This window comes from Cavia porcellus, unplaced genomic scaffold (assembly GCF_034190915.1).
Source record: "Cavia porcellus strain 051 isolate PalLab524CR breed Dunkin Hartley unplaced genomic scaffold, mCavPor4.1 scaffold_8, whole genome shotgun sequence".
NCBI classification, from domain to species: Eukaryota; Metazoa; Chordata; class Mammalia; order Rodentia; family Caviidae; genus Cavia; species Cavia porcellus.
In genome coordinates this window covers 4,187,767-4,214,641 of record NW_026947491.1, presented here as the reverse complement: position 1 = coordinate 4,214,641, position 26,875 = coordinate 4,187,767, and the positions used below count along the sequence as shown (strand labels likewise).

At 37.1% G+C, this 26,875-nt stretch overlaps 1 protein-coding gene across 1 annotated transcript in view; it reads left to right on the top strand.

Moving 5' to 3' along the window:
* The window catches only part of LOC101788926 (ras-like protein family member 12), a 141,611-nt gene that overhangs the window by 88,425 nt on the left and 26,311 nt on the right, over positions 1-26,875 (top strand). The window contains exons 6-12 of the mRNA XM_063254100.1: positions 3,990-4,018; positions 4,108-4,180; positions 12,561-12,680; positions 12,877-12,905; positions 12,995-13,067; positions 21,872-21,945; positions 22,094-23,395. Of these exons, the coding sequence (XP_063110170.1) occupies positions 3,990-4,018; positions 4,108-4,180; positions 12,561-12,680; positions 12,877-12,905; positions 12,995-13,067; positions 21,872-21,945; positions 22,094-22,147 (452 nt within the window). The 3' untranslated portion in view covers positions 22,148-23,395. Of the gene's footprint in view, positions 1-3,989; positions 4,019-4,107; positions 4,181-12,560; positions 12,681-12,876; positions 12,906-12,994; positions 13,068-21,871; positions 21,946-22,093 lie in introns of the transcript that reaches the window.

The following is a 26,875-nucleotide window of genomic DNA, read 5'->3' as shown; positions in this document are numbered from 1 at the left end:
CTTGATCTTAAGTTGTTTTCCTGCACATACAAAAGCCTCAAGGCTTTTGCTTCATTATAGCTTCTTCTCCACTGCAAAAGTGTCATGTCTTTCCAAGCGGTCTTCAGGTGCTGGACGAGCTGCCCCTATTTCTCTCTGGTTCCCTGTCACATAGAGCATTGTTTTTTCATATTTGACTTTTGGTCCATAAACCCTCTTTCACGTTAATTATATTTCCCATACAGAGGAAATTTTCGATGGGCCCTATCTCCTGATCTACTCTGCCTGTGTTTCTTTTTGTTAGTGTATCAAGGCCATCTATGTTAGAGATTATAGCCAACCTTCTCTGCCTCATTTCTGCTATGCTATTTTTCTGCTATTGGTTGTCTACTTTTCTCCTTCATTCCATTGTCTGCCCCATTCATTGAGGCCTCTCTGCCACTGTTCCTGAAATCCTGGGTTTTTTTTCTCCCTCTCTAGAATGTCCTTCAGTATTTTTTGTAGGGTTGGGTTGGTGGTCACGAACTCCCCCAGTTCCTCTTTGTCATGGAAGCATCTTGTTTCTCCATTAATTTTGAGAGACAGTTTTTCAGGGTATGTCAATCTGGATTGGAGGTTATTTTCTTTCAAGGCTTGGAATAATTCACTTCAAGTTCTTCTTGATTTGATGGTTTGTGTCAAGAAGTCTGTCATGAGTTTGATGGGTTTTCCTTTAGAGGTGATCTATTTCTTTTCTCTGACAGCTTTCAATATTCTGTTCTTGGGATGAATTTCTGGGATCTTGATTATTATATGTCTGGGTGGTAGCTCAGTTTTGTTTTAGATGGCTGGAGTTCTGTATGCCTCAAACAGCTGAATATCATCTCCTTTTCCTATGCCTGGGAAGTTTTTCTTAATTATTTCTGTGAATAGCCTTTGTATCTGCTTTGTGTTTACCCCTGCTTCTTCACTCATTTTTATTCTTAAACTATGGATCATCCTCTTGTTGTCTTCTAGCCTTTGTATTGTTACTGCCTATTTCTTTGTTATTTTTAAGAGATCTTTCCTTTCACAATCACACATTGCAAACCTATCAAGTGTTGTTAATGTATCCCTAGTTTCCTTCAGGCAATTTTGCTATCTTTCAATGTAGTTTTAAATTTCCCGGTAATCTCTTTGACTCTGTTGCATGTATTCTAGTTTTATTTTATGGTCTTCTATGAAGGTTTCTCTCCTTTTTCGTGTTCCTCCATTTTTCCATCTATGTCTTCTTGGGAGGGGCTTAGCATTTCTTTTATTAATCTTACATCTTACTGTAGTTGTATTAATATTTCAGTTTTCAGTTCATCTATAATGTCATGAAGATATTTCTTTATGTCAGCTGATACCATGTCAAATATCTCATGTTTGCTGCCCTCAATCTGTTCGGTATATACCTCTCCTGGCCCCCATATTCCCTGGTTTGACTGGAGGCTTTTTCTTACTTCTTTCTCTTGTTATGTATTTTGCTTCCTCAATACAGGTGTATCGTGAAGGTCCCAGCCCCTTTCCTATTGGTTATAGTTCTTCTGAAGTGTGCTGGCTAGGGATTGCAGCCTTCTCCATTTTGTTGTTGGTCATTGAGGTGCAAGCAGGGGTGGTGTAGGATGGCCCGTACCCTCTGAGCCAGTCAGCCAGTGCAGGCCTTCACCACATTAGTTTGTGCAGCGAGGATGGAACTGGTTTAGGAAAATGTCAGGGACAATTTCAACTCTGGCTATTGGGTGCTGGCCAAAGGCATGACCCAGCCCTATCAGATCCCACCCATGTGCTCTTGGCAGGGAGCAGCCAACTGAAGTCACTGCCATTCCTTGTTCTGGCCCATCCTGCCCAATGTCAATATGTCATCTGGTTGGTCACCTAATCTCTCCCAGGAGGGCCAGATTCTGAGCACTCACTGCAGGTTAGTGCAGGTCTCCACACTAGCTCTGTCCTCCATTGGGCTTACCAAACCCTGACTTCAGCACAACTGTGGCTCCAGTGAGAGCACTGCCATGCGAGTCCAACTGGCTCAGGTGAGAGTGCCACACCCGTGAGTTGGACTGGCTCTGGTGAGCGTGCTTCTGGCTCCAGCCTTCTGTCCACATTTTTGTTTTCTTTTTTTTTTTAAATCTTTTTCCTCAGTTTCTTCCTGAGTCATTGAGAGTCCATTTCCTTTCACCCAGTCTTCTGCATGGTGGTAAATTCTAAGTGTCTGATCTGTTTCTCCCAGAGAGGCTCTGTACCTTGTTAGTTACTGATCCACCATCTTTCCCGTGACTGCTGAACAAGGACAATCTTATAACAGAATCAACACTCAAAAGTCAGCTACAACTTGAAGATGTCTCTGAGGAGTAGTAATTTCCCAAGTCATTGTTATTGATATCAGCAATAAAGATAACTACCATAAACAATTTATAAGGATCAGTGCAGCAATTTCACTGAAATAAAAATAGAAAATGCGAAGACATAGAAGCCAAATGGAACTCTGGATCTGCAAGTCCCCAAAGGCAAATTTAAGAGGCAATGAGGTGGAACAATTGAAAAGCCACCCTTCTGGACTCTTATGAAGTGGTATCAGTGAAGGTAACAGAGCAGATGCATGAGGCTCCCAGTGTCTGACCTGTTCTCCCCGTCCTAAGCTCCACCACAGCTCAGCACTCCCCCAGGGCAGGACTGCTGCGGTAGGTCGTGCCCCTAGAGAGCTCCCTCCTGGGAACAGAGACTGAATGGGAATCATACGCCTCCTCAGCCTCATCCCATAAATCTTGTTTTTATTTCTGAAAATATTTCTAGCCAAAGGGGAAAGAGTAAAGAGATGAAAAACAAATTGTAATTCTAAGATACTACTGCCATTTCTGCCAAATAAAGAAAGGAATGGTAGGAATAATCCATAAAAAGCAGTAAATGGAAACAATCAAGACCATCGAACTAGAGGTCAGTTGGGAGAGGAACAGGGATTTATTGGGGGAAGAAAATAGGAAATAACAAAGCTAAACATAATTTTGGAACAAATGATGAAACATGAGAGCACTTACTCCTCACAGCTTCAGTGTTTGTGCTCACAAATGGCAAAGTCGATTCTTGCTGCTGCAGAGATGATTAGAAGCAGGGACAAGGGCTAGACTTGCCTTACACTGTAGGTACTTCCCTCCCCTCCTAAACTATCAGGCATCAGAGATTTCTGTTAAATTGATAATTATTCAAGTGACATTAATGTACACATAGAAGCATTGACTCATTTTAAGATAAGTAAGTTGTGATAAAATAGCTTTTTCACACAAATCCTTTAAAAAGTAACATAGAGACACTCTTTGGTTCATTCCTTCAATGCGGTATCAGTGGAAATCACTGAGAAATTCTCACGTAGCTTCTCCTCAGCCCTGTCCCCAACTTTCACAAAACCTGCTTGTGTAAGGAGTAATGATATTGATGAGTAGTATATAAAAATCTCCCTAGGCATGGTGCGTATGCTTTCAGTTCAAGCTATTTGAAAATTTGAGGGAGAGGGATCACTCATTTGCAGGAATTTAAGGGCACCTTGGCAGCATAACAAAACCTCATCTTTTAAAACATAAATAGCATTGACACACCGTTTGTGAGCTCTGCTGTGCTGGGTGTCTCGAGAGCACCTACGTGTAGTGCAATGCTGTACCAATGGATGGTGTGGTTTGTTCAATTTATATGCTGTTCTCTTCTTTCAGCTTTGACAGTCAGCCTCTCAGGGTCATGATGGATCCCAAAATCACTTTTTCACAACACCCAACATGTATAGATTGGTATATACTCACTTCCTGTTTAGTTATGGCATTTGGAAGAATAATGTCACATTGGAAATCATGTTCAACCTGTATTCTAATTTTTCTCTCATATTGATCTGACCAATGGGAAAGCAAAGTCAAAAATCTGAAGAACTCATTTCCAAAGCAAAGCATGTACCCTAACTCTGTGAGAATGTATGTTTGGCTTTCTCATATTTTCTTATATAGATTATTTTTCATTTTCCTTTTTAGATTTACCTGACACACATCTTCACTTGAAGGTAATGACTGTATATTTGTGTTCTGAATCAACTTCACATTTTGGAGCTGTGGAGTGTTCATTAAGCATTTGACTTTAAAACCCATTCAGCCTGCCATGGAAGCAAAAGATTGTGTTGCGAAGAAAGCAGTAGGAATAAAGGATGTAAAGACATTTCAACCAGGTAAATCTAGCAATACACATGACTCTGGAAAGAAATACAGTAGCTTACTGTGTTTGATGTACCCACAATCATCTCCATTTTTTCTCCAAATTTTGGAAAGCTTTGACATAAACACTGAAGATGTAAGTATTGGTGTCTGTGTTTGCAAATAGGTGCTAAAAAGCACAAGAGAAAACAACTTTTAATGTGTTGTTTACTTATGTTTCAATACCCAATGTTCCCAGTTTGCATCCTTTTTTATTGACAATTTTAAGTTTTATTTTAAAGAGATAAGACAAAAGAAGACAGAACAAAGCAGGTCAGAGCAGAACAATGTAAGCAATACAGCACTTCACTACAAGACAACTGGATATTAACAGTAGCAACCAAAATTTGAAATAGTTGAGTATACCTTCACATATAATAGTATCAAACATAACAAAATAGTGTAAAACTATTCAGGAGAATAAAAGTATTATAGGGCATTCAGAACCAAAGAACAGAAAATTAATAATGGCTATGATATTAACTCTTTTTCTATAGCAAATTTGTTTATACTATCACATATATTAAAATCCAATAAGACGCAACATGATAGAACCAATGGAAACATAAGAACAAAAGCATAGTAGGGCTTCAAAACAAGATGATATTACATCAGTGCAATGGCTGCCATAATGTCTTTTCTTCAAAATAGCTGTTCATACCATCACACACAATCAAATCAAACAAAACAGAATAAAACCATTCCAACTAATTAATGAAAACATTATAAGGCTTCAAAGCAATGTAATGGGGAATCAAGACTACCATAAATCCTTTTGTACTCTTACCATGTCTTACATTAGGGAGACTATATGGTATTTAAATATGAGTTTTTATTTTGCTTATGAGTATGGTCTCAAGTTGCATCCATTTATTTATAGATATCTCAATGTGATCCTTCTTTATAGCTGAGTAGTACTCCATTGTATAGAAATACCACATCTTTTTTATCCATTCCTCAGTTGATGGACACTTAGACTGTTTCCAAGATATGGCTATTACAAATTGTGCTATTATGAACATGGGTGCACATATATCACTGTGGAATGGTATTTTCGGTTCTTCTGGGAATATGCCCAGAAGTGAAATAGCTGGGTCAAATGGGACTTCCAATCTCAGCTTTTTGAGGAATGTCAAGACTGACCTCCCCAGTGGTGGCACCAGTGTACACTCCCACCAGCAGTGCAGGAGAGTTCCTTTTTCCCCACACTCTCTTCAGCATTTGTTGTTGGTGGTTTTCTTGATCCTGGTCATTCTTTCTGGAGTAAGATGGAATCTCAGTGTTGTTTTAATTTGAATTTCTCTAAAGACTGATGATGATGAATATTTTTTCATGTATTTATTTGCCATTTGCATTTCTTCTTCTGAGAATGTGTATTCATCTCAGATGCCCATTTTTTGATTGGGTCTTTGAATTTCAGGGGTCTCATTTTTTTAAAAAAAAATTCTTTATATGTTTTTGAAGTCCTTTGTCTGAGGGACAGTTTAGTGAGAATTTTTTTCCCAGTTTGTGGGTTTTATTTTCACTCTGCTGGAGACTTCTTTTGACATGCAGAAACTTTTTAATAGGACATCATCCCAGTTATTGATTCTGGGAAGTATTTCTTGTGTGGTTTGATTCCTGTTCATGAATTACCTACCTACCTTTATGTTTTCAAGATTTTTATCTAAGATTCAAGATTTTTGTCTTCCAGCAGATTTAGTGTTTCTGTTTTAATATTCAGATCTTTGATCCATTTAGATTTTAGTTTAGTACATGGTGATAGGCATGAGTCTAGGTGTAGTTTTCGGCATATGAGGAGCCATTTTTCCAGCACCATTTATTAAAGAGACTGTCATTCTTCCAGTGAACATGTCTTTATCAAAGATAAGGTGGTTGAGTGTGTTTGCACTTATGGTTGTGTCTTCTAATAATCTATTCCATTGATCTTCAGATCCATATTTATTCCAGTACCATGCTGATTTTATTACAGAAACTCTGTAGTATAACTTCAAGTCAGGGATAGTGATGCCTCCTGTCTTGCCTTTGCTACTTCGAACTGCTTTGGTTACTCTAGGTCTCTTTTGGTTCCAGGTGAATTTTAGGCGTTATTTCTCTAGATCTGTAAGGTTTGTTAGTGGTATTTTCATTGGGATTGCATTGCATCTGTATATAACACTTTTGGGCGAACGCTCATTTTCACAATATTTATTCTTATCCATGAACAATGGATGTCTTTCCATTTTCTGATGTCTTCAATTTCTTCTTTCAGGGTATTATAATTTTCCCTGTAATTCTTTTACTTGTATTGTGAGATCAATTCCTAAATATTTCATATTTTTGGATGCCAGTGTGAAGGGTGTGGCTTCTCTTATTTCTCTGTCAGTGATTTTGTTGTTAGTGTATAGGAATGCAATTGATTTTTGAGTATTGACTTTGTATCCAGCTGCACTGCTGAACTTATTTATTATATCTAGAAGTCTTTCAATGGAGTTTTGGGGGTCTTCTGTGTAGAGTATCATGTCATCTGCAAATAATGATAATTTAACTTCCTCTTTTCCTATGTTTACTCCTTTTATTTCTCTCTCTTGTCTAATTGCTCTGGCTAGTATTTCCAGTACTATGTTAAATAGGAGCGGTGATGAGGGACATCCTTGTCTTGTGCCTGATTTTAAGGTAAAGGCCTTCAGTTCTTTGCCATTTAATATGATTCTGGCTCTTGGTATGTCATTGATGTCTTTTATCATACTGATGTAAAGACCATCTTATTCCAATTTTCTGTAAGATTCTTATCATGGATAAGTGTTGGATCTTATCAAAAGCTTTTCTGCATCTATAGAAATGATCATGTGATTGTTACTTTTGGCTCTATTGATATGGAGGATTACATTTATTGATTTATGTTTGTTGAACCATCCCTGCATGGATGGGATGCATCCCACTTGGTCATGGTGTGTAATCTTCTTGATGATTTGCTGTATCCTGTTTGCCAATATCTTAATGAGGATTTTTGCATCTATGTTCTTTAGGAAGATCTTTTTTAGTTGGGTCCTTCTCAGATTTTGGTAGTAGGGTAACAGTTGCTTCCAGGAATGACTTGGGAAGAATTGCTTTCCTTTTGATTTCATTGAGGAGTTTGAGGAGTGTTGGCATTAAGTCTTCATTGTATTTCTTGTAGGATTCCACAGTGAATCCACGTGGGCCTGGGCTCTTCTTTGTAGGTAAGGACTTAATTATGTTTTCAATTTCATTAATTGAATTTGGGTTATTCAGCAGTTTGACATCTTCTTGACCCAGCTTTGGTAGTTTATATGTTTCTAGGAATCTGTCTATATCTTCTGTGTCATCGAACCTATGAAAGTAGAGGTTTTTGAAATAGGTGTTAATAATCTTTTGTGTTTCTGCAGTCTACAGTGACTTCACCTTTTTCATTCCTTATTGCATGAATTTGAGTTTTTTCTTTCCTTTTTTAAAAAAAGTTTGGTTAGTGGATTATCAATTTTATTTATTCTTTCAAAGAACCAACTCTTTGATTCATTGATTCTTTATATTGTTTTCTTAGTCTCTATTGCATTAATTTCTGCTCTGATTTTTATGATTTACTCCATTCTTATGGCTTTGAGCTTGACTTGCTCTTCTTTTTCTAGATGTTTGAGGTGTAGCATCAAGTTGCTTGTTTTTGTTCTATAGTCCCGATGTGGGAGCTCAGTGTAATTTTTCTCTGAGGGCTGCTTTCATTGCATCACACAGATTCTGGTAAGTTGTATTTATATTTTCATTTGCTTGTAGGTATTGTTTAATTTCTCTTTTAATTTCCTTTGTGACTCACTGAATGCTCAAGAGTGTATTATTCAATTTCCATGTGTTTGGGGGATTTTTGCCATTTCTTTTATCATTAATTTCTAGTTTCATTGTCCTATGATTTGATAAAATACATGGGATAATTTCAACTCCTTTGCATTTACTTAGATATGTTCCATGGGCTAGTATATGGTCTCTTTTAAAGAATGCCCCATGTACGGCTGATAAGAATATGTGTTCTGATGTTGTTGAATGGAACACTGTATACGTTTATCAAATCCATTTGTTCACAGCTATGATTCAGTTCTGTTATTTGTTTGCTGATTTTCTGTCTGGTTGATCTCTCCCTTAGTGCCAAGGGTGTGTTAAGGTCTCCTGTCATAATTGTGTTATTACTTATTTGATTTTTCATTTCTGTTAATATTTGCTTTGTATAGCTAGGTGTTCTGGAATTTGGTGCATGTATATTTAAGATTGTTATCTCTTCCTCTTGAAGTTTTCCCCAAACTACTATGTAGTGACCTTCTTTATCTCTTTGGATTATTCTTGGTTTCAAGTTCACATTGTCTGCAAATAGAATAGTTACACCCAATTTTTTAAATTCCTGTTGCATGAAGTATTGTTTTCCATCCTTTGACTTTCAGTCTATGAGTTTCCTTTTGGGTTAGATGGGTTTCTTGTGGACAGAGTTTGGTTTGATGTTGTTTCTTAATCCATTCTGCCAGTCTGTTTCTTTCAATGGATGAATTGATTCCATTTACATTAATGGTTATAGCTGTTCTATACTGCTTTATTGTTGACATGTTTTCTTTCTGCTGTTGTATCTTTACCTTTCTATTCTGTTTAATTGGTATGTCATAGGTGTCCTTTATCATATCGAGGTAAATATTGCTTAGTAGTCTTTTCCTATGTGTATCTAGAATGTGTTTCAGTATTCTTTTCCAGGTTAGTTTGGTATTTATGAAGTTCTTCAGCTGTTCTTTGTCACGGAAGTATCTTATTTCTCCATCCATTTTGAAGGACAGCTTTTCAGGGTATATCAGTCTGGGTTAGAAGTCATTTTCTTTTAGGATCTGAAATACTTCGCTCCATGCTCTTCTTGACTTCACTGTTTGTGTTGAGAAGCCTTCTGTGATTCTTATATGTTTTCCTTTATAGGTGGTCTGTCTTTTCTCTTTAACAGCTTTTAATATTCTATTCTTATGTTTGATTTCTGGGTGGTGATTATTATATGTCTGGGTGGTTATGGCTATTTGGAGTTCTATATGTTTCACTAATCCATATGTCAGCTTCCATTTTCATGTTTGGGAAATTTTCAGCTACTACTTGTGTAAATAGCCTCTTCATATCATTTGTGTTGTCCCCTTCTTTTTCATTTATCCCTATCAATCTCTTGTTTTTATTTGCATCATGTTGCATTGCTTGAATTGTTATCTCCTGATTCCTTGTTATTTTTAAAATATCTTTCCTGTTCACTAGCTGAAATCTTGTCTTTGAGGTCTGAAGTTCTATCTTCACTCCTTGTGACAGTTTTGACAACTTTCAATGAAATTTTTGTTTTCCTGTATATCTCTTTGAATCTGCTTCATGCATTCTGTTTGTTTCTTAAATTGTTCATCCATGAATTCTATGTTTTTACATTATTCCTCTAATTATTTAACTGTGTCTTCTTTAGATATGTTCAGCATTTCTTTTATTACCTTTATCATTTCTTCTTTTACTTGAGAGATTATTTCTAATTTGAATTCCTTTAAAACTTCTCAGAGTTGCTTCTTTAATTCATTTCATATTATTTCAGATATTTCAGGTATATGGCATATATTTTCTTCTATGTATATGGTTTCCAGGCTATCTTGGGATGGCTGGAGGTTTGATATTGCATTTTGGTCTTCTATCTTGTCATTTTCCTAGAATTCTGTGTTTCAAAAGATGTTCCAAAGCTTCCCCTGGGTGTGTTGGTAATTGTCTCCTGTGCCCTTGGCTCCTGGGACTGAATGGAGGTTGGAGATCATGGTCCAGTCATACCCACAGGAACTTTCATGCCATCTCCAGTGTTTCAGAAAGCTGGGTGAGCTCCTAACCAGGGTTAGGGATGGTCCAAAGGTCTCCCTAGGCTAGCACCAATGTGCTAGAACTAACCTCCAATGCATTCATCTCCACTGATTGAAGAAGGTCACAGCGTATAGTCCATTTGAGTCCATGAAAGCTGCAGAGATCAGTATAGTGTGGCTGGAAGCTGGGCGGGCACTTAACCACTGGGAGCAATGATCTTAAACTCTCCCAATTTGGATTCTTATATTTCACAGGGATCCACAGATCTAACTATAATATTTGAAGATGGTTTGAAAGTTTGTGGATTCTTGGTGGAGTGCTGGGTCCTCTGGCACATCCCTGAGTCCCTATTAATTCAGGAAGTTGTGGTAAGAGGTTCACTGGTACCCAGGACCTTATCTCTCAGTTCAACATCACCAGCAAAAATGCCTCCAGTAATTCTGATTTGTACCTTGACTAAAGCTTTCCTTAATAACAAGCCAAATGCATTTCCATTCTATTTCATCTAATTATTAGAATATTCATGTTTGTAAGCAGTCAGATGTTCACAAAAGCAGACTGTATGAATGTGTATATATGGTGTGTTACGGTTTGATTAGTAAGAATGGGGTCTCTAATCATTCCTTGGTGCCTGCTAGATAGAATTTTACAGACCAGTGATTGTGAAACTTAGGTCTGAATTCCTTGTATAGTAGTTAAGGTTCTTACAGATTCTACAGGACCTTTTATTTTTAAGCATGTTGAAATCTATTGACACTGTAGAAGAAACTGAATCTGAAAGAGGTAAAATATAGGGACCTGGGATTAAATTCAGCAGCATGAGTGTCTGCTTGCCAAATACAAGATGATGAGTTTGATCCAAGGTACAAAAAGAAAGAAAGAAACAAGCAAGAAAGCATTAAAATAGTGGCATGCATACATATGTTGACATTCATGAGAGCTGTGATTCAGAATCTTTTGAACTGTGACACATGACGTATTACATCTCTGAAAACCCGTTGTGCTATGCCTGAACAAGAAATAGAATCAGCATGAAATGGAACATAACTTTTCATATGATTGGTCTTCTTAGAACCTAAGCCTCCAACAATTCTAATGCACTGTTAAACTACCATTCCAAAAACATGGGAAATCCACGAAAGCCATATGATAAAAAACTTCTTCACTGGGAAATGCCTTTTAAACTCTTATGTCTCCTGTTTGTTTTGACTTGTGTTAAAATTTGCAAATCTTCCAATGTGATTTATAAAGAAAAAAAGATATATTTTCATTATGCTTTCCTTTGCTGTCTCCTGGTGCTCTGCATTCACTAATGTGAACCTAGGTCAGAGACAGCAAACTTCTAGGCCTTTCAATGATGGCAAAGAGCCCACTGTGCAACATGTGCCAAAGGTTCACCACGATTCACCTGGAATAAACCAGTTTGCACATGAGCACATTTAGGTCACTGAAAGCTAGCACTTTTCTTAGGAATTTATGATGTTATCAAAACCCGGAGAAGGGAATTCTCACAACACTGATGTATTGAAGAATGTATCTCATTGTAGTTCCCCATTTGAAAGTAGAATATTCATTCACATCCATGCCTTTGACTGGGGAAAAAATAGTGTGTTTATATTCAAGTGGATAATTTTCATATATTTTTTCAAATTGCTTTCATTGGTGCATTTTAGATATCCATAAGGATCACATTCATTAAAGGAAGTTTCTCCCTGTACCTGATAGTCTTATTTATTTTTCCCCTAGTCACTTCTTCTCCCTTCAACTCCTTATCTTACTGTCCTTATTTAAAAATTTTGTTTCCATTTTCTTCTGTTTGCTCCTTTTTTTCCTTTACATCCTTTACTTCCTTACCCTCCCACCACTTTACCATTTCTATTTGAATATTTTCTATCTTTTGCACAGTTGGGCCATTACACTTTTCAGTTTCTCCCACTAGCAAACAATATGGTATTGAAATTTGTGCTTGTGACTCATTTCACTTAACCAGTGGAGTCTTTGTCCCCATTCTTTCCATCCACCCTGCCTCTTCTTTGCTTCCCCTTTCTCTGGAAGAATTGCTCCCTATTTCACAATGCCTTTTACACACTTTGCTCATTCTTTACACACTTAACATCTCAAAGCAGTGAAATATAATTCATATCCCTAAAGTTTTAACAATCAAGAGTACTAAAAACTAAAGAGTGGAGCAGGGGATTTAGTTCAGTGGTATAAGTGCCTGCATGGGAAACACAAGGTCATGAGTTCGATCCATGGTATACCCCACCCAAAAAAAGAAAACAAAAAAAAAATTAAAGAGATTGTTGGAAAATCACAATACTACTAAGTTAAAACAGAAGAAAGAGAGATGATGGTAACAATCAGACTTGGCTTAGTGAGTGTCAAGCACAGAAGCAGTGGAACAATTATTGGACTGTGGGGCAGAGAAATACATGAGAGTACTTCTGAGGAAAGGGTTGATATATTAATTATGTTTGTATTGTCATTACATCCTAATAAGTAAAACTTTTTGTTCTGATTCAGATTGGAGTTTCACCGAGTCTAATGAGACTCTGAAGAGATCTGAGAAATTGATGCTTGGCCATCAACATCCACTTCTGGCAGAATCCGTGATGAAGAGTCCACCAGCATTCCCAGAATCTGGTGAGTCAACCTTACTGGGTAAAAACTGATGAATATCAGACCTGTGTTTGTGTCAGGCAGTTGTCCTCACTGTGTTGCATGATTTGGGTTTCCAAAGCAAAGCATGAAGATTCAGCCAAAGCCTCACAGTACAAGAATGTGTCTTTGGCTTTCCCATATTTCTTTATAAAGTTTATTTTTCCTTTTTCCTTTACAGAATCAGGTGACACACATCTTCATGGGAAGGTAATGACTGTATATTTGTGTTCTGAATTAACTGCATAGTTTGGAGCCGTGGAGTGTTTACTAACCATTTTACTTTAAAACCCATTCAGGCTGCCATGGAAGAAAAAGATTCTGTTGTGAAGAAAGCAGTAAGAATGAAAGTTATACAGCCATTCCAACTAGGTAAATGAAGCAATACAGATGACTCTGGAAAAATCACAGTACCTTAAAGTGTTTGATGTGCCCAGAATCATGTCAGTTTTTTTCTCCAAATCTTTGGAAGGCTTTGACATTAACAGTGCAGATGTAATTATTGCTGTCCATACTTGCAAATAGAGTGCTGATATGCATAAGAGAAAACAACTTTTAATGTGTTGTTTACTTATGTCTCAATACCCTATGTTACCAGCTTGGACCCGGGGTACTTCACAGGTATCCACAAAACTTACTATAAAATTCCGAGTTGTTTTCAAGTTTGTGGGTGCTTGCTGGAGAGTTGATCCTTCTGGCACCTTCCTGAGTCCCAGTTAACTCAGGAGGCTGTGGCAAGAGGTTCACTGGTCCCCACCATCACATCTCTCAGTTCACCACAGTGAGGAAAAGTGCTTCCAGTAAGTCTGATGTTTACCTAGACTAAGCTTTCCTTACGAACAAGCCCACTGTGTTTCCACTTTATTTCATCTCAGTATTGATATGTTCTTGATTGCAAGCAGATAGATTTTCTCAAAAGCAGACTCTTACAAGTATGTATGTATGGTGTCTCATATTTTGATTATTAAGAAGGTAGTCTACAATCATTCCTTAATGACTGGTAGATACAGTTATTCAAAACAGTGATTATGAATCTTAGGCCTGAATTCCTTGAGTAGTAGGAAGTTTTCTTACAGATTATACAGAAGCTTTTTTTATAAGTATGTTGACTCTATTGACACTAGTAGAAACTGGATCTTAGTGAGGCAAAATACAGTGAGCAGGGATTTAGCTCAGCAAGATACATATCTGCCTGGCAAGTGCAAGTTTAGGAGTTCAACCTTAGGTATCACAACAAAGAAACAAACAAGTGGCAAAATAGCAACATGCAGCACATATGCCAGCATCCATTAGAGCTGTGATTCATGAATCATTTGAACTGAGACATGTGATACATTATATACCTGAAAACCTCACTGTGCTATGCCCCAACAAGAAAGAAAAAGCGTGAAATGACAGATAACCTTTGGTATGATTGGTCCTCTTACAACGTTATACTCCATAGATTTTAATTCACTGTTAAACCACCATTCCTACAGTATGGGAAGTCCATGAAAGCCATATGACAAAGAGATTTTTCACAGTGAATTGTCTTTTAAACTCTTATGTCTCCTGTTTTCTTCCACTTATCTTCAAATTTTTAAATCCGATAATGTGGTTTCTAAAGAAAAAGGGTATATTTTCATTATGCTTTCTTTTCCTGTCTCCTAGCACTCTGCACTTGTTGGTACTTGTTTGTGTCTAGGTCTAGGTCAGAAATGGAGAAACTTCTAGGGCTTTCAGGGATAGCAAAGAGCTTGCTGTGGCACATAAAAATAATACTGACCCAACGTTTATGAGCTCTACCTCTGTGGAAATTTTGAGAGCACCTTACCTCCTGTTGATGAGGCCCTCAGTTTCCCATGCTGTCCCTTCACAGCTATCTGTGTCTCATAACCATTTTCAACAGTGAAAATACTAATTCACTGGCTGCATAGCTGAACAGCTTCAAGAACAATGGAAAATACCATACCAAAATGAAATGGCAATGAATATTAGTTCATGTGGATCTGAGGAAGCCTCAGAAGTAAGAACAGATACTCAAAAGAGAAATATAGACTAGGGGGGAAGATGGCAGATCAATAAGTAGCAAGATAGCGAGGCTCTCTGAGAGAAACAGCTAAGATGCTAGAATTTAATGCCATGGAGAAGACCAGAAAAAAGGAGAGGGATTCTCATGACTCAGGAAAAAGCCAAGGAAAAATGAAAGAAAAACATGGGTGGAACCCTGAATCCAGATGCACTTTCATTCAACAGAAGTGCTCCCACATTGCCCTAGGCACCCTGGAGTCCAACAACTCACAGTCCTGCTGAAGTTGGGGGTTTTTGAGCCTGAGTACCTTAGCAGGAGGGTGTGTAACAACAGAGAATGGAGCTGGCATGGAGATCTACACTAGCCTGTGGTGAGTGCTTGGAATTTGGTCCTCCTGCAGGAGGTGGTGATCAGCTGGGTGACATGCTGGAATCAGGCAGGATGGGCCTGAATCCGGAACTGTAGTTGCTTCATTTGGCCTCTCCTGATGCAGAGCAGATTGGTGGGAACTGCTTCAACTGGGTCATGCCCCTGGAACAGGACCCAATAGCCAGGGATGAAGTTGCCCCTGAAACAGTCCTGAGCCAGTTCCATCTGTGCAGTACAAACTAAGATGGTGAAGACTCACATGGTTGACTGGCTCAGAGGGGAGGGGCCAGCCTGCACTACCCCTGCTTGTACCTCACTGATCAACAGCAAATGGGAGAGGGCAGAAATCCCTCGCCATTGACTTCAAAGAAATCATAACCAATACAGAAAGGGCCTGGGACCCACACTATGCACTTGTCGGGAAGAAACCAGAAACATAACAAGAGAAAGAAAGAAAAATGTGTCTTCAGCTACCAATTCAAACAGTATGGGTCTAGGAGAGGTAATTACAGAAGAGATCAAGGATAGCAGACATGAAGTATTGGAAACAGCATCAGCTGACATAAAGAAATATCTTTGTGACATTATAGAAGACCTCAAAAGAGAAATAATAATACAAGTACAGCAAGATATAAGAAGACTAATAAAATAAATGCTAAGCATGTCTCAAGAAGACACAGATGGAAGAATAGAGGGTCACAGAAAAAGGAGATAAACCTTTGATGAAGAATATAAAAAAGTGTAGAATACATGAAACATATTGAAAGATACTACCAGGAAATTAAAAACTACATTGAAAGATTGCAAAACTGCCTGAAAGAAACTAAAGATAGACTATGAAAACTTGAAGACAGGCTTGCAATATGTGATCATGAAAGGAAAGGTCTCTTAAAAGTAACAAGGAAACAGGAAATAGCAATACAAAGGCTAGAAAATGACAACAGGATCTATAACTTAAGAATAAAAAATGTGGGGCTTCTGGGAGAACATGGCGGACAGATAGCAGCAGCTACAGAGGCTCTCTGAAAGACCCAGCTAAAAATTCATGAATGGTGCGGAGTAAGGACTCATAAACAAGTGGAGATATGCCCTGCTGACCCAAGAACGGGATGAGAGAAACCAACTTGGAATGCAATCCTGGTGCTATAACAGGAACAGAAAAGCCTCAGTGTGGAAGCTGAAGCCTGCGCCATTGGAAGCTGCGATTTGGATTTCCCACCGCATGGCGGCTATGTCTACATTGGCTCAGCAGGGAGAGAGACGCACGGAAGCTCTGAGAACAGGAATCAGCGAAGGGAGTTAAAAACAGCACGGGCGGGGAGCCATGCATCCAACTCTGGTGAGTGAGGGAAAACTGGGACTCTCCCACGGTCCAGGAGACTCCAACAGAGGACATTCCGGGACTGGGCAGACTTGCGGGAGCGGGGCGCTGCAGCGACTTCTGCCACCTATCCCCCTCTCAAGCGAGATTGGTGAGAAGTGCCTAGCCTACGTGACGCTGCTGGCCGAGACCCAGTAGGCTAGCACAACCCAGATCCCAGAGCCTGAGGGTAGTCTGGAGGGGCGGGCCCCACGTAGGCTGCCTGGTCTGCAACTTCCTGGTGTGCTGCGGTGGGCGGGAACACCTAGCCAGCGCAATTCGATCAGGCTGTAGCTGACAGGGAGGGAAGATGGGCCTCCTATATACGCTTGCATATATAAGGAACAAAGAATATGAGAAGAGGGAGCAATAAGAAAGGCCCTTCGGCCTCCAATCCTGAGAAACAGGCAAGAGCGGACACTGCACCAATAGACATAAAGCGCCATCTAGAGAGCTTCATAGATGAATTCAGGAATGAAGTTATTAATGGCCTGAAGCTAGACATAAGCAGAATAGTTAGAGAAATGCTAAGCACCACCCAAGAAAAAACGGATGGTGGAATGGAAGAACAGAAAAAGAGGGGAGAATTGTTTGATGGAGAAAAAAGAGAAAGCATAGAATACGTGAAGCAGGTTCAAAGAGACTACCAGGAAACTAAAAAGTCTATAGAAAACTGGCATAACAGCTTGAAAGAAACTAAGGACAGACTATCTGAACTGGAGGGCAGATTTGTAATATGGGAGAATGAAACGAAAACATTCTTAAAAGTAACAAAGAAACAAACAGCAATAATACAAAGACTAGAAGATGATAAGATGATCCATAACTTAAGAATTAAGAACATAAAAGAAGAAGTAGGGACACAAACAAATGAACTACAAAAGCTACTCACAGAAATAATCCAGGAGAATTTTCCTAATTTACCAAAAGATACTCAGTTGTATGAAGCATACAGAACCCCAGCCACCTACAACCCAAACAGAGCAACACCCAGGCATATAATAATAACAATTCCAGAAATTCAATACAAGAACAGAATATTAAAAGCTGTCAGAGACAAGAAACAGACCACTTACAAGGGAACACCCATCAGAATTACAGCAGATTTCTCTGCACAAACCATCAAATCACAAAGAGTGTGGGGGGAAATAATTCAAGCTTTGAAAGATAATAATCTCCAGCCAAGATTGAGATATCCTGCACAACTGTCCCTGGAAATTGATGGAAAAACAAGGTGCTTCCAGGATAAAGAGGAACTAGGGGAATATGCAACCACCAATTCAACTCTACAGAGAACACTGCAAGATATTCTGAAAAGGAAAAATACAAAAAATCCAGAAGTAGCGGCAGAGAGGCCACAATGAATGGAGCAGAAAACAAAATGAAGAAGACAAACTGACAACTAATAACAGAAAAAGAGCTCAACAGAAATGAGGCAGAGAAGATTGGATGATAGGAACAGCTATTTTGGAGAAAATGATGTCTTAATAGGTAATACTGATTTAGTATCATCTTGTTTTGAAGTCTCATCAAGGTTTTGGTTCTTCTGTCTCCATTGGTCTAAACAGGTTGTATCTTATTGGATTTTATTATGTATGATAGTATAAGCAAAGACTTTTAAAGACAAGGAGATTATACAGAAACCATTGTTCATTTTCTGTTAGTTGATTCTAAATACCCTGCAATGCTGTCATTCTCTTAAATGGTTTTACATTGTTTTGATATATTTGATGCTACAGTATACAAAGTTATACTCAAAGATGTCAAGGAAAGAGACAATATGGTAACTACTTTTATGTCAGGATTATCTTGTGGTGAAACACTATTCTGCTTAAATGGTTATGTTTTGATCTGCGCTGTTTGGCTGTTATGCCCTCTTTTATCTCAATCTCCACTTCATTATTTACTTTTTTATTTTTATCCTTTTAATTAAGAGAAAATAAATAGAAAATAGCAGGATATATTATAGTAACCCACTTTGACTTTTCATTATCTTGATTTAAAGCCCTGTATTACTCTCACCATCTTGTTTTTGACTGATGTCCCCTATTCTGTTTTGCTTGATAGTACCAGGTTCGAAAGTTTAGGCAACAGCTGTGAAGATAGTGAGATTCATTATGACACCCATTTTCATTGACTATTATCTACTTTTGAACACCTGTAATGTCTCCAATGTTTTGGTTCTGTCGGTTTTGTTCTTTACTGTTTTGTTCAATTTTATTATAACTGATGATATAGGCAATTCTACTAGAGATAGTGGGAGACATTATGGTAACCATTGTTGATCACCTTGTATTATGCTTTTACATTATCTATTATGTCCACCCTTTTGATTGACCGACTCTGCTGTTATGTCACATTTGGTTCTACTCCCTTCCAAAAAAAAGTAATAAGAACTGTGGGAGCAACAAAACCCAAAATGTGTAATTGTCATTGTACCAAAGAGAGGAAAAGAAAGTGCTCTAAATGATATAACTGCATGTATATTTAAAGGTATAAGATAGATAATGATATCACTAAGTTTTGTTGGATCATTGAACAGAACTGTTTGCAGTCTCAGTGTTGGAATGTCCACTTTACAAGCTTTAATTTTGTGACTTGAACAATTATTTCTAAGATGACAATATGTAATCTATTAACTAGTGATTTCCTACTGTTTATTTTTTTCTGTAAATCTGTATAACTTGTACCCTTTCTCTGCTTTTTTTCTCCCCAAATAAAATTTTAAAAAAATTTTAAAAAAAGAATAAAAAATGTGAATGAAGAAGCAGGCGTAAACACAAAGCAAATACAGACTATTCAAATAAATAATTAAGAAAAACTTCCCAAGCATAGGAAAAGGAAATGATATTCAGATGTATGAGGCATGCAGAACTCCAGCAATCTTTATGACTCAGAAGACTTTATGACTCAGAAGAAAGCTGTGTGGGCCGTGACCAACTACATGAACGATGGGGCAGTTGGCCAGGTTTATACTTTGTGCAGTCTAGTAAAATAGAACCATTGATAACTGTGAAAGATAGGAAAATTATTTTTGTCCTTCTGGATGCCATTTCAAATATTTTTCAGGCTTCTAGAATCTAGGCAAAACTGAGCAGCTTAGTGTAATGATCAAAGAATGTGGGCGTTTGGCAAGCTTGAAGGTCTACGAGACCGTGAGAATGAGTCTGTGAATAAGGTCTCATTAAACTTGATTGAGAAGTATGTAGAGCAAGATCAAAATGTTGTGCCAGAAACTACCTCTGAAGGCTGCACTTTCCGGATTTAGGATTTGGCTCCTGGTACCTTTATCTTCTACGCATGCAGCTGAGGGACGCATCAATTTTTCTTGTGTCCTATGTTTGGCACAAGTTTGTCTGCTTCTCTACTGAGAACTCTTTTTTAAAATGTGATTTGTGTTTGTAGCACTTTTTACAATGAAACTATACTTGAACAGTTGCAAACTGTAAATATTATATGAAGGTTATCCTCTGAAGGGTTTCTTAGCACTATGTGGAATCTCATATCTTGCATTTTCCTGTGAATAAAGATTAACTTCCATTCTTTGCTTTACCATTCTAAAAAATTAAATCACTAAATTCAATTAGTAGGACAATCTATTCATTGGTGTCACCTGATATGTATTCTACTTTATGTAGCAGCTAAATTAGTGCCCTTAATCATGTGATTACATTGATAAGAAATCTTGAAACATAATGTATATGTCCTTACCATATCTTATAGACTACTAGTTATCTCCTAAATTAATGGGTATAGGCTATAAACCCAAAATTATTTCCCCACAGATGTGACTTCTTTGCATCTCCTGCTCTCCTTGCCTTCCTCTCCCCAACCTTTTCGCTGGAGACTAATCTCAAATAAATTCAGATCCCTGCACATGCTAAGCACATACTCTACCTCTGAAATTCACCTTCAGCCCTTCTCTTATGTGTTGATGTGCGTGGTAACCTCAAGAAGCAGGGCATTTTACACAAAACACTAAATGTGTTCCCTCCACATCGCAACAGGTGAAGTAAGAATTACAGAGTAGACTCAAGCAAGTTAAAGAAATCTAAGTAGTTCATTTCACAACTCTTTTGTGAAATATCTTTTGAAAAATAATTAGTAGAGTGTTGTTCTCCAAGGACGCAGTTGTATACATTTATTTATTTAATAAAAATTCATTCTATAATGGGTACTCATGATTGCATATCTGAATATTTCTGGAAATAGAATTTATGAACTGTTTAAGAGGTTTAGGCCTGTATCAGCTTTACTTGACACTGGTTCCTTCTATGAATTCATCTCCCTCCCTTTATTCATTTGGCCATCATATTCATCCTCCTGACTATTGAGAGTGATTGATCTCTGGAACAGATGTGAACATGAGCCACTGTTCAAAGCACTGATGTGCAAACATCTCAAAGTTACCTTTAGGCTTGCATGATCTGACTTCTACTTCTGTATGTTCAGCCTTCTCATCTGTCTGCCCTCATTGATCTCAGGCATTCCTAAACAGCTAGTGATATTTTCCATTGTGATTCCTCTATTTTTAGATCAGTATCATTCCCATTTAATATTTTTTTCTCTTGCTGCTACCTTTCATACTCCCACAATTCCCTGCCTTGTGTCTGGCTAACCTCACTCTAATTCTAAGCTCATCATTACCTCTAGAAAAGCCATTCCCGATACCTTTTATTTATGCTCTCTAAACCCCAGTGCTTAGCACTTAGCAAGAATTCCATAAATAGTTTTTGAGTAAGATGAAGGAAGACTTGTATACAAAGAAGATTTAAAAGATTGTCCCATGCAATACAGGATCAAAAAGTTTAATAAGGAAGTAAGTTTGTTGTTTGTGTGGTAAAGATACAGTGGAAACATTGATGAAAGGGAGCCCCAAAGAAAGAAGCAGTTGTTTTATATGGAGAAGGTAAACATAATCAAGAAATAATTCACATTATAAACTGAGTCTTAAAAGATTTTTTAAAATGTTGCCAGAAGAGTGGATGAAGACATTGCAGACATAAAGAAAAGGGTGTTCACTGATAAACATGTAAAGGTAATAGTAATTTACAGACCTTTAATAATAACATGCTGAGCTGTTTAAAAGTAGCCAAGATGTGTGGGAGAATAATGCATAGAGTGGATTTATATGTTTCTGTTGTATTTGAAATATTTCTGACTTCCATCTATGCTTAGGGAGTAAATTCATGATGAAGCTCTAAGAGGTCCCTATATCTTCAATATAGTGATATCTAATATCTTTCCAAATAATTTGTTAATTTGGGGATAATTACAAGTATTTCTATGTAAATATCCAAAAATTAGGATTAATTCAATTATTTAATTCTTAACTGGAAAATAAAAATAAATTTGTATTAGTTTTTCTATTTCATAAAAACTCACTTTTTATCTGTTCTAAGTAGTTTATTTTACATAAATATATAAATTTTTCAGAAGAACTGAACATAGAAGTGACATTAAAGGAAGATTTGAGAAGACGTGATGACAGTGAAAACAGCCAGGACCAGGTAAGTAAAAATGTAAATTTATATGCCTAGTTTAACATTGTTTTGTTTTCTTTAATAATATAGTATAAGCCAAATGAAATGACTTTTCTGACTCACATTTTAGAATCAGTAGTTTATGATTTAATATTTACTTTTGAAAATATTTCAGTCATGCCAAGGACGTGGCTCAGTGACACAAATGCCAGCCTGCATATACCCCTGAGTTTGATTCCTGAGACCCCCTCCAAAAGAAAAAACTTTTAACCAGTTATAAACAAGTTATTCTTAGAATCTATAGTAACTTATGTCTAAGTTTTAGATTTAAGGCAAAAGTGCTTCCATGTGTGCAATGTTCTTAAATGACGAAGAAAGGGAGTCCAGGTTCAAGCCCTTTTGTTAAGCAGCTCATGTTAGGGCCAGTGGAACAGTGATGACCACTGTTGGATGCACAACAAATGGTGATCATTCCCAGAGCCTCAGCAATGTAGTCCTGAGTCCTGTTAGAAAGGAAAGAGACAATATGGTAACTACTTTTAGGTCAGGATTATCTGGTGGTGAAACACTATTCTGCTTAAATGGTTATGTTTTGATCTGCGCTGTTTCATTGTTATGCCCTCTTTTATCTCAATCTCCACTCCATTATTTACTTTTTTATTTTTATCCTTTTAATTAAAGGAAAAAAATAGCAGGATATATTATAGTAACCCACTTTGACTTTCCATTACCTCAATTTAAAGCCCTGTATTACTCTCACCATCTGGTTTTTAACTGATGCTCCCCTATTCTGTTTTGCTGGATAGTGTCAGGTTCAAAAGTTTAGGCATCAGCTGTGAAGATAATGAGATTCATTATAACGCCCATTCTCTTTTATCTACTTTTGAAGACCCCCAATGTCTCCAATGTTTTGGTTTTGTCGGTTTTATTCTTTACTGTTTTGTTCAATTGTATTATAACTAACGATATAGGCAATTCTATTAGAGATAGCGGGAGGCATTATGGTAACCATTGTTGATCACCTTGTATTATGTTTTCACATTATCTATTATGTCCACCCTTTTGACTTGACCGATTCTGTTCTGCTATGTCACATTTGGTTTTACTCTCTTCCAAAAAAGTAATAAGAACCGTGGGAGCAATGAAACCCAAAATGTGTAATAGTCATTGTACAAAAGAGAGGAAAAGAAAGTGCTCTAAACTATATAACTGCATGTATATTTAAGTGTATAAGATAGAAAATGATATCACAGAGTTTTATTGGATCATTGAACAGAACTGTTTGCAGTATCATTGATGGAATGTCCACTTTACAAGCTTTAATTTTGTCACTTGAACAATTATTTCTAAGATGACAATATGTAATCCATTAACTAGTGATTTCCTACTGTTCATTTTTTTCTATAAATCTGTATAACTTGTGCCCTTTCTCTGCTTTTTTTTTCTCCTTAAATAAAATTAAAAAAAAAAAGAATTGAATTGTACTTTCTAGTCTCTAGCTAATTCCATTGCCTACATTGAACGGTCATAAAGTCAACCCAGCTGCAGAGACTCATACCTTCCCAACTGAGACTTTGGTGTTAGGGTACAAACAATAATTTCTTACTTCAATGTAAGAAATCAGTAAGTACTTCATCCACTCTGTGTAGTAAACATTAGAATATATTAGAAGTGGATTTAACAAACGTAGTTCACATGGATGCGCAACACTTTTGTGGTATAAATTTGAATCACTCTGACTGGTGACCTTGTCTCTCAGTAATTTAAAGTCTACCTATACTCCAGTTAGTAAGCTTTAGAACAAAGGACTTTTTAATGAAGGATTCGCTGTTTAAAGGGTGACATTTTAGTTAAGTTTCTCATTGATAAGGCAAAATACCCAGCACCCAAAGTAAAATGAAGAAAGGTTTATTTAGCTCATGTTTTGTAGAGATTTCAGTCAGTAATCTGTTGGGCCCAAGGTAGGGCTGCATGGCAGAGGGGCAAACATGCATGTTGCCAGAAGACATCAAATGCAGCAGAAGACCTGAATAGGGTCTTCACTTTTTATCTTATCCAGACTACTAGGATTAGGGTGATGCCAAACCAATCAGTGAATTGATGTAGCAGGCACACCCTTAATTCCAGTACCACAAACTAGATTCAGTGACCTTGAAAAAGCTCTATGACTGCATGGGTCTTTGAGGGGACAGGTAGGCCCAAGCCATAACAAATGGTAAGATAAAATATCTTTATATGGGAACAGATTTATAATATTAAAGATCACTTAGTACATATTTTTAAATTTAGAACATAAGTTTAGTCTACACACAGATAAAGTGAAGGTGTTGGTTCATGTTTTTCTCTTTGTTTTAAGGTAAGGTAGATTATTTTTCAACCACTTTGTTGCAGTCCACTGAGGAAGAAGTAGCTATGTAAATTAAGTCATCAATGAGACAGGCTAAATTTTAATTTTCTACTTTCCCTTTTTCCAAACTTTGTGGTTTCTTAAGAAGAATATTATGTTAAAAATATGCTCCCCTGAAGAAAAGGCATCAGAGAATCAGACCAAGGAAACTAATCTTCCACTTCTACATTTGGAAAAAGTCTCTTAAGAATCAGAAACCATTATAGATTTTGAGAGATTGGATATATCTTTACACTTGGGAACTCATTATGTGAAAAAGTATAAGAAAAATTGATCAAAAACCATATAACCATGTATCACTGTAATATATTTTCTTTAACTCTTTTGGGATGATGCCTGGAAAGAAAATAATTAGAACAAGTGGAATTTCTAATTTTAGTTTTTGAGGGATCCCCATACTGATTCCCATGGTGGTTATTCTAGTTTACATTCCACCAACCATGTAAAATGGTCTCTTTTTCCCACAACCTCTCCAGCATTTGCTGTTTTTGATTTCTTGATAACCATCCTTCCTGGAATAATCTGGAGTCTTACTGTTAATTTTTAATTTGGATTGCTTTAATGATCAGTGATTTTCAACAATTTTTCATGTACTTATTGACTACTTGTATTTCTTCTGAAAAGTAGACTCATTTCAGTTGCCCTTTTTAAAACTGAGTCTTTTATTGTGGGGGGTCTATTTTGCTGATTTTTTAAAAAGAGGGTAAAATTAAACATAACAAAACATCATAAGATAACAATATAAAAGACACAGATTGCAAAGCAAGACAACTGGAGATCTTCACTGTCTATCATTTTTTCTCTTGTTTTCTTCCAAATAGTTGTCCATATCGCCACATACAATGAATGCATACAAAACGTAATCGTATAGAACTGATCAGAACAGGATGATGAAGGCATTTTAGGTCTTTAAGACCAGACAATAGGGAAGTCAACAATGGCTGCCATAACGTCTCTTACTCTCTTCAAAATAGCTGTCCATACTTTCATGTATGTTGAAATTAAACAAAACAAAACAGGCTAAAATCACTCTGACCAAAGAATAATAGTATTGCTGAATTTCACATCATGATGCTATGGAATCAGCACTGGTAACCTTAGTGTCTATTTCTTCAGAGTAGCTGTTCATCTCATCATGCATTATATTATCAACTCTCATGAACTTTTTAGAAGTTCTACACATGCATGAGTTTCTGCATGTATACCTGTCCTTTCTGTATTAGAGGGAAAAGCAAAACAAGACAAAACAAAACAAATTACTAGAAAAACCTGAAACAAAAAAGACATATAGACAACAATAGAAAGAGCCTAGAACACTGAAAATATAGGCCTTCAAAACAAGGTGGTAGGAGCATAACTAGGGTTGTTATTTTATGTAACGATCTTCAAGAGTTCCTCAGATAACTATTCAATAATATTCACAATTGTTCCAATCCTATGTGAGTTTGATTTATTTCACTTGTGAGTATGGTCTCAAGTTGCATCCATTTACTTATAAATATCTCAATGTGATCATTTTTTATAGCATAGTAGTACTCCTTTGTATAAAAATATCACATCTTTTTTATCCATTCCTCAGTTGATGGGCATTTAAGTTTTTCCAAGATCTGACTATTTCAAATTGTGCCTATAAACATGGCTGCACATGTATCACTGTGGCATGATGATTTCAGTTCTTCTGGGAATATGCCCACAAGTGGGATAGCTGGGTCAAATGGGATGTCCAATCCCAGCTTTTTGAGGAATCTCCAGATTGACCTCCATAGTGGTTGCACATCCCCACCAACAGTGCAGAAGTGTTCCTTTTTCCCTTCAGCCTCTCCAGCTTTTGTTGTTGGTAGTTTTGTTTATCCTGGCCATTCTTTCTGGAGTGAGATGAAACCTCAGTGTTGTTTTAATGTGCATTTCTCTAATGATCAATGATGCTGAATTCTTTCATGTATTTATTTGCCACTTGTATTTCTTCATCTGAGAAGTGTGTGTTCATCTCAGATGCCCATTTTTGGAATGGGTCTTTGAATTTGGGCATCTGATTTTTTAAATTCTTTATATATTCTAGACAGAAGGTCTTTGTCTGAGGGACCGTTCACTAAGATTTTTTTCCAATTTGTGGGTTTTCTTTTGGCTATGCTGGATATTTTTTTGACATGTAAAAATTCTTTAATAGGACGTGACCCCAGTTATTGATTCTGTGAAGCATTTCACATGCAGTTTGAGTCTTATTCATGAATTCTGTACCTACCCCATGTATTCAAGATTTCTACCTACTTTGTTTTCCAACAAACTTACTGTTTCTGTCTTAAGATTTTTAGATCTTTCATGCATTTAGTCAGTTTAGTACACTGTGACAGGCATGGTTCTAGTTTTAGTTTTTGGCCTATGGAGAGCCAATTTTTCCAGCGCTATTCATTGAAGAAACTATCTTTCTTCCAGTGGACATGTTTGGCCCCCTTATCAAAGAAAAAGTGGCTGAGTGTGTTTGTTATTGTATCTTCTAATGTATTCTATTGATCTTTACATCTGTTTTTATTCCATACCATGCTGATTTTA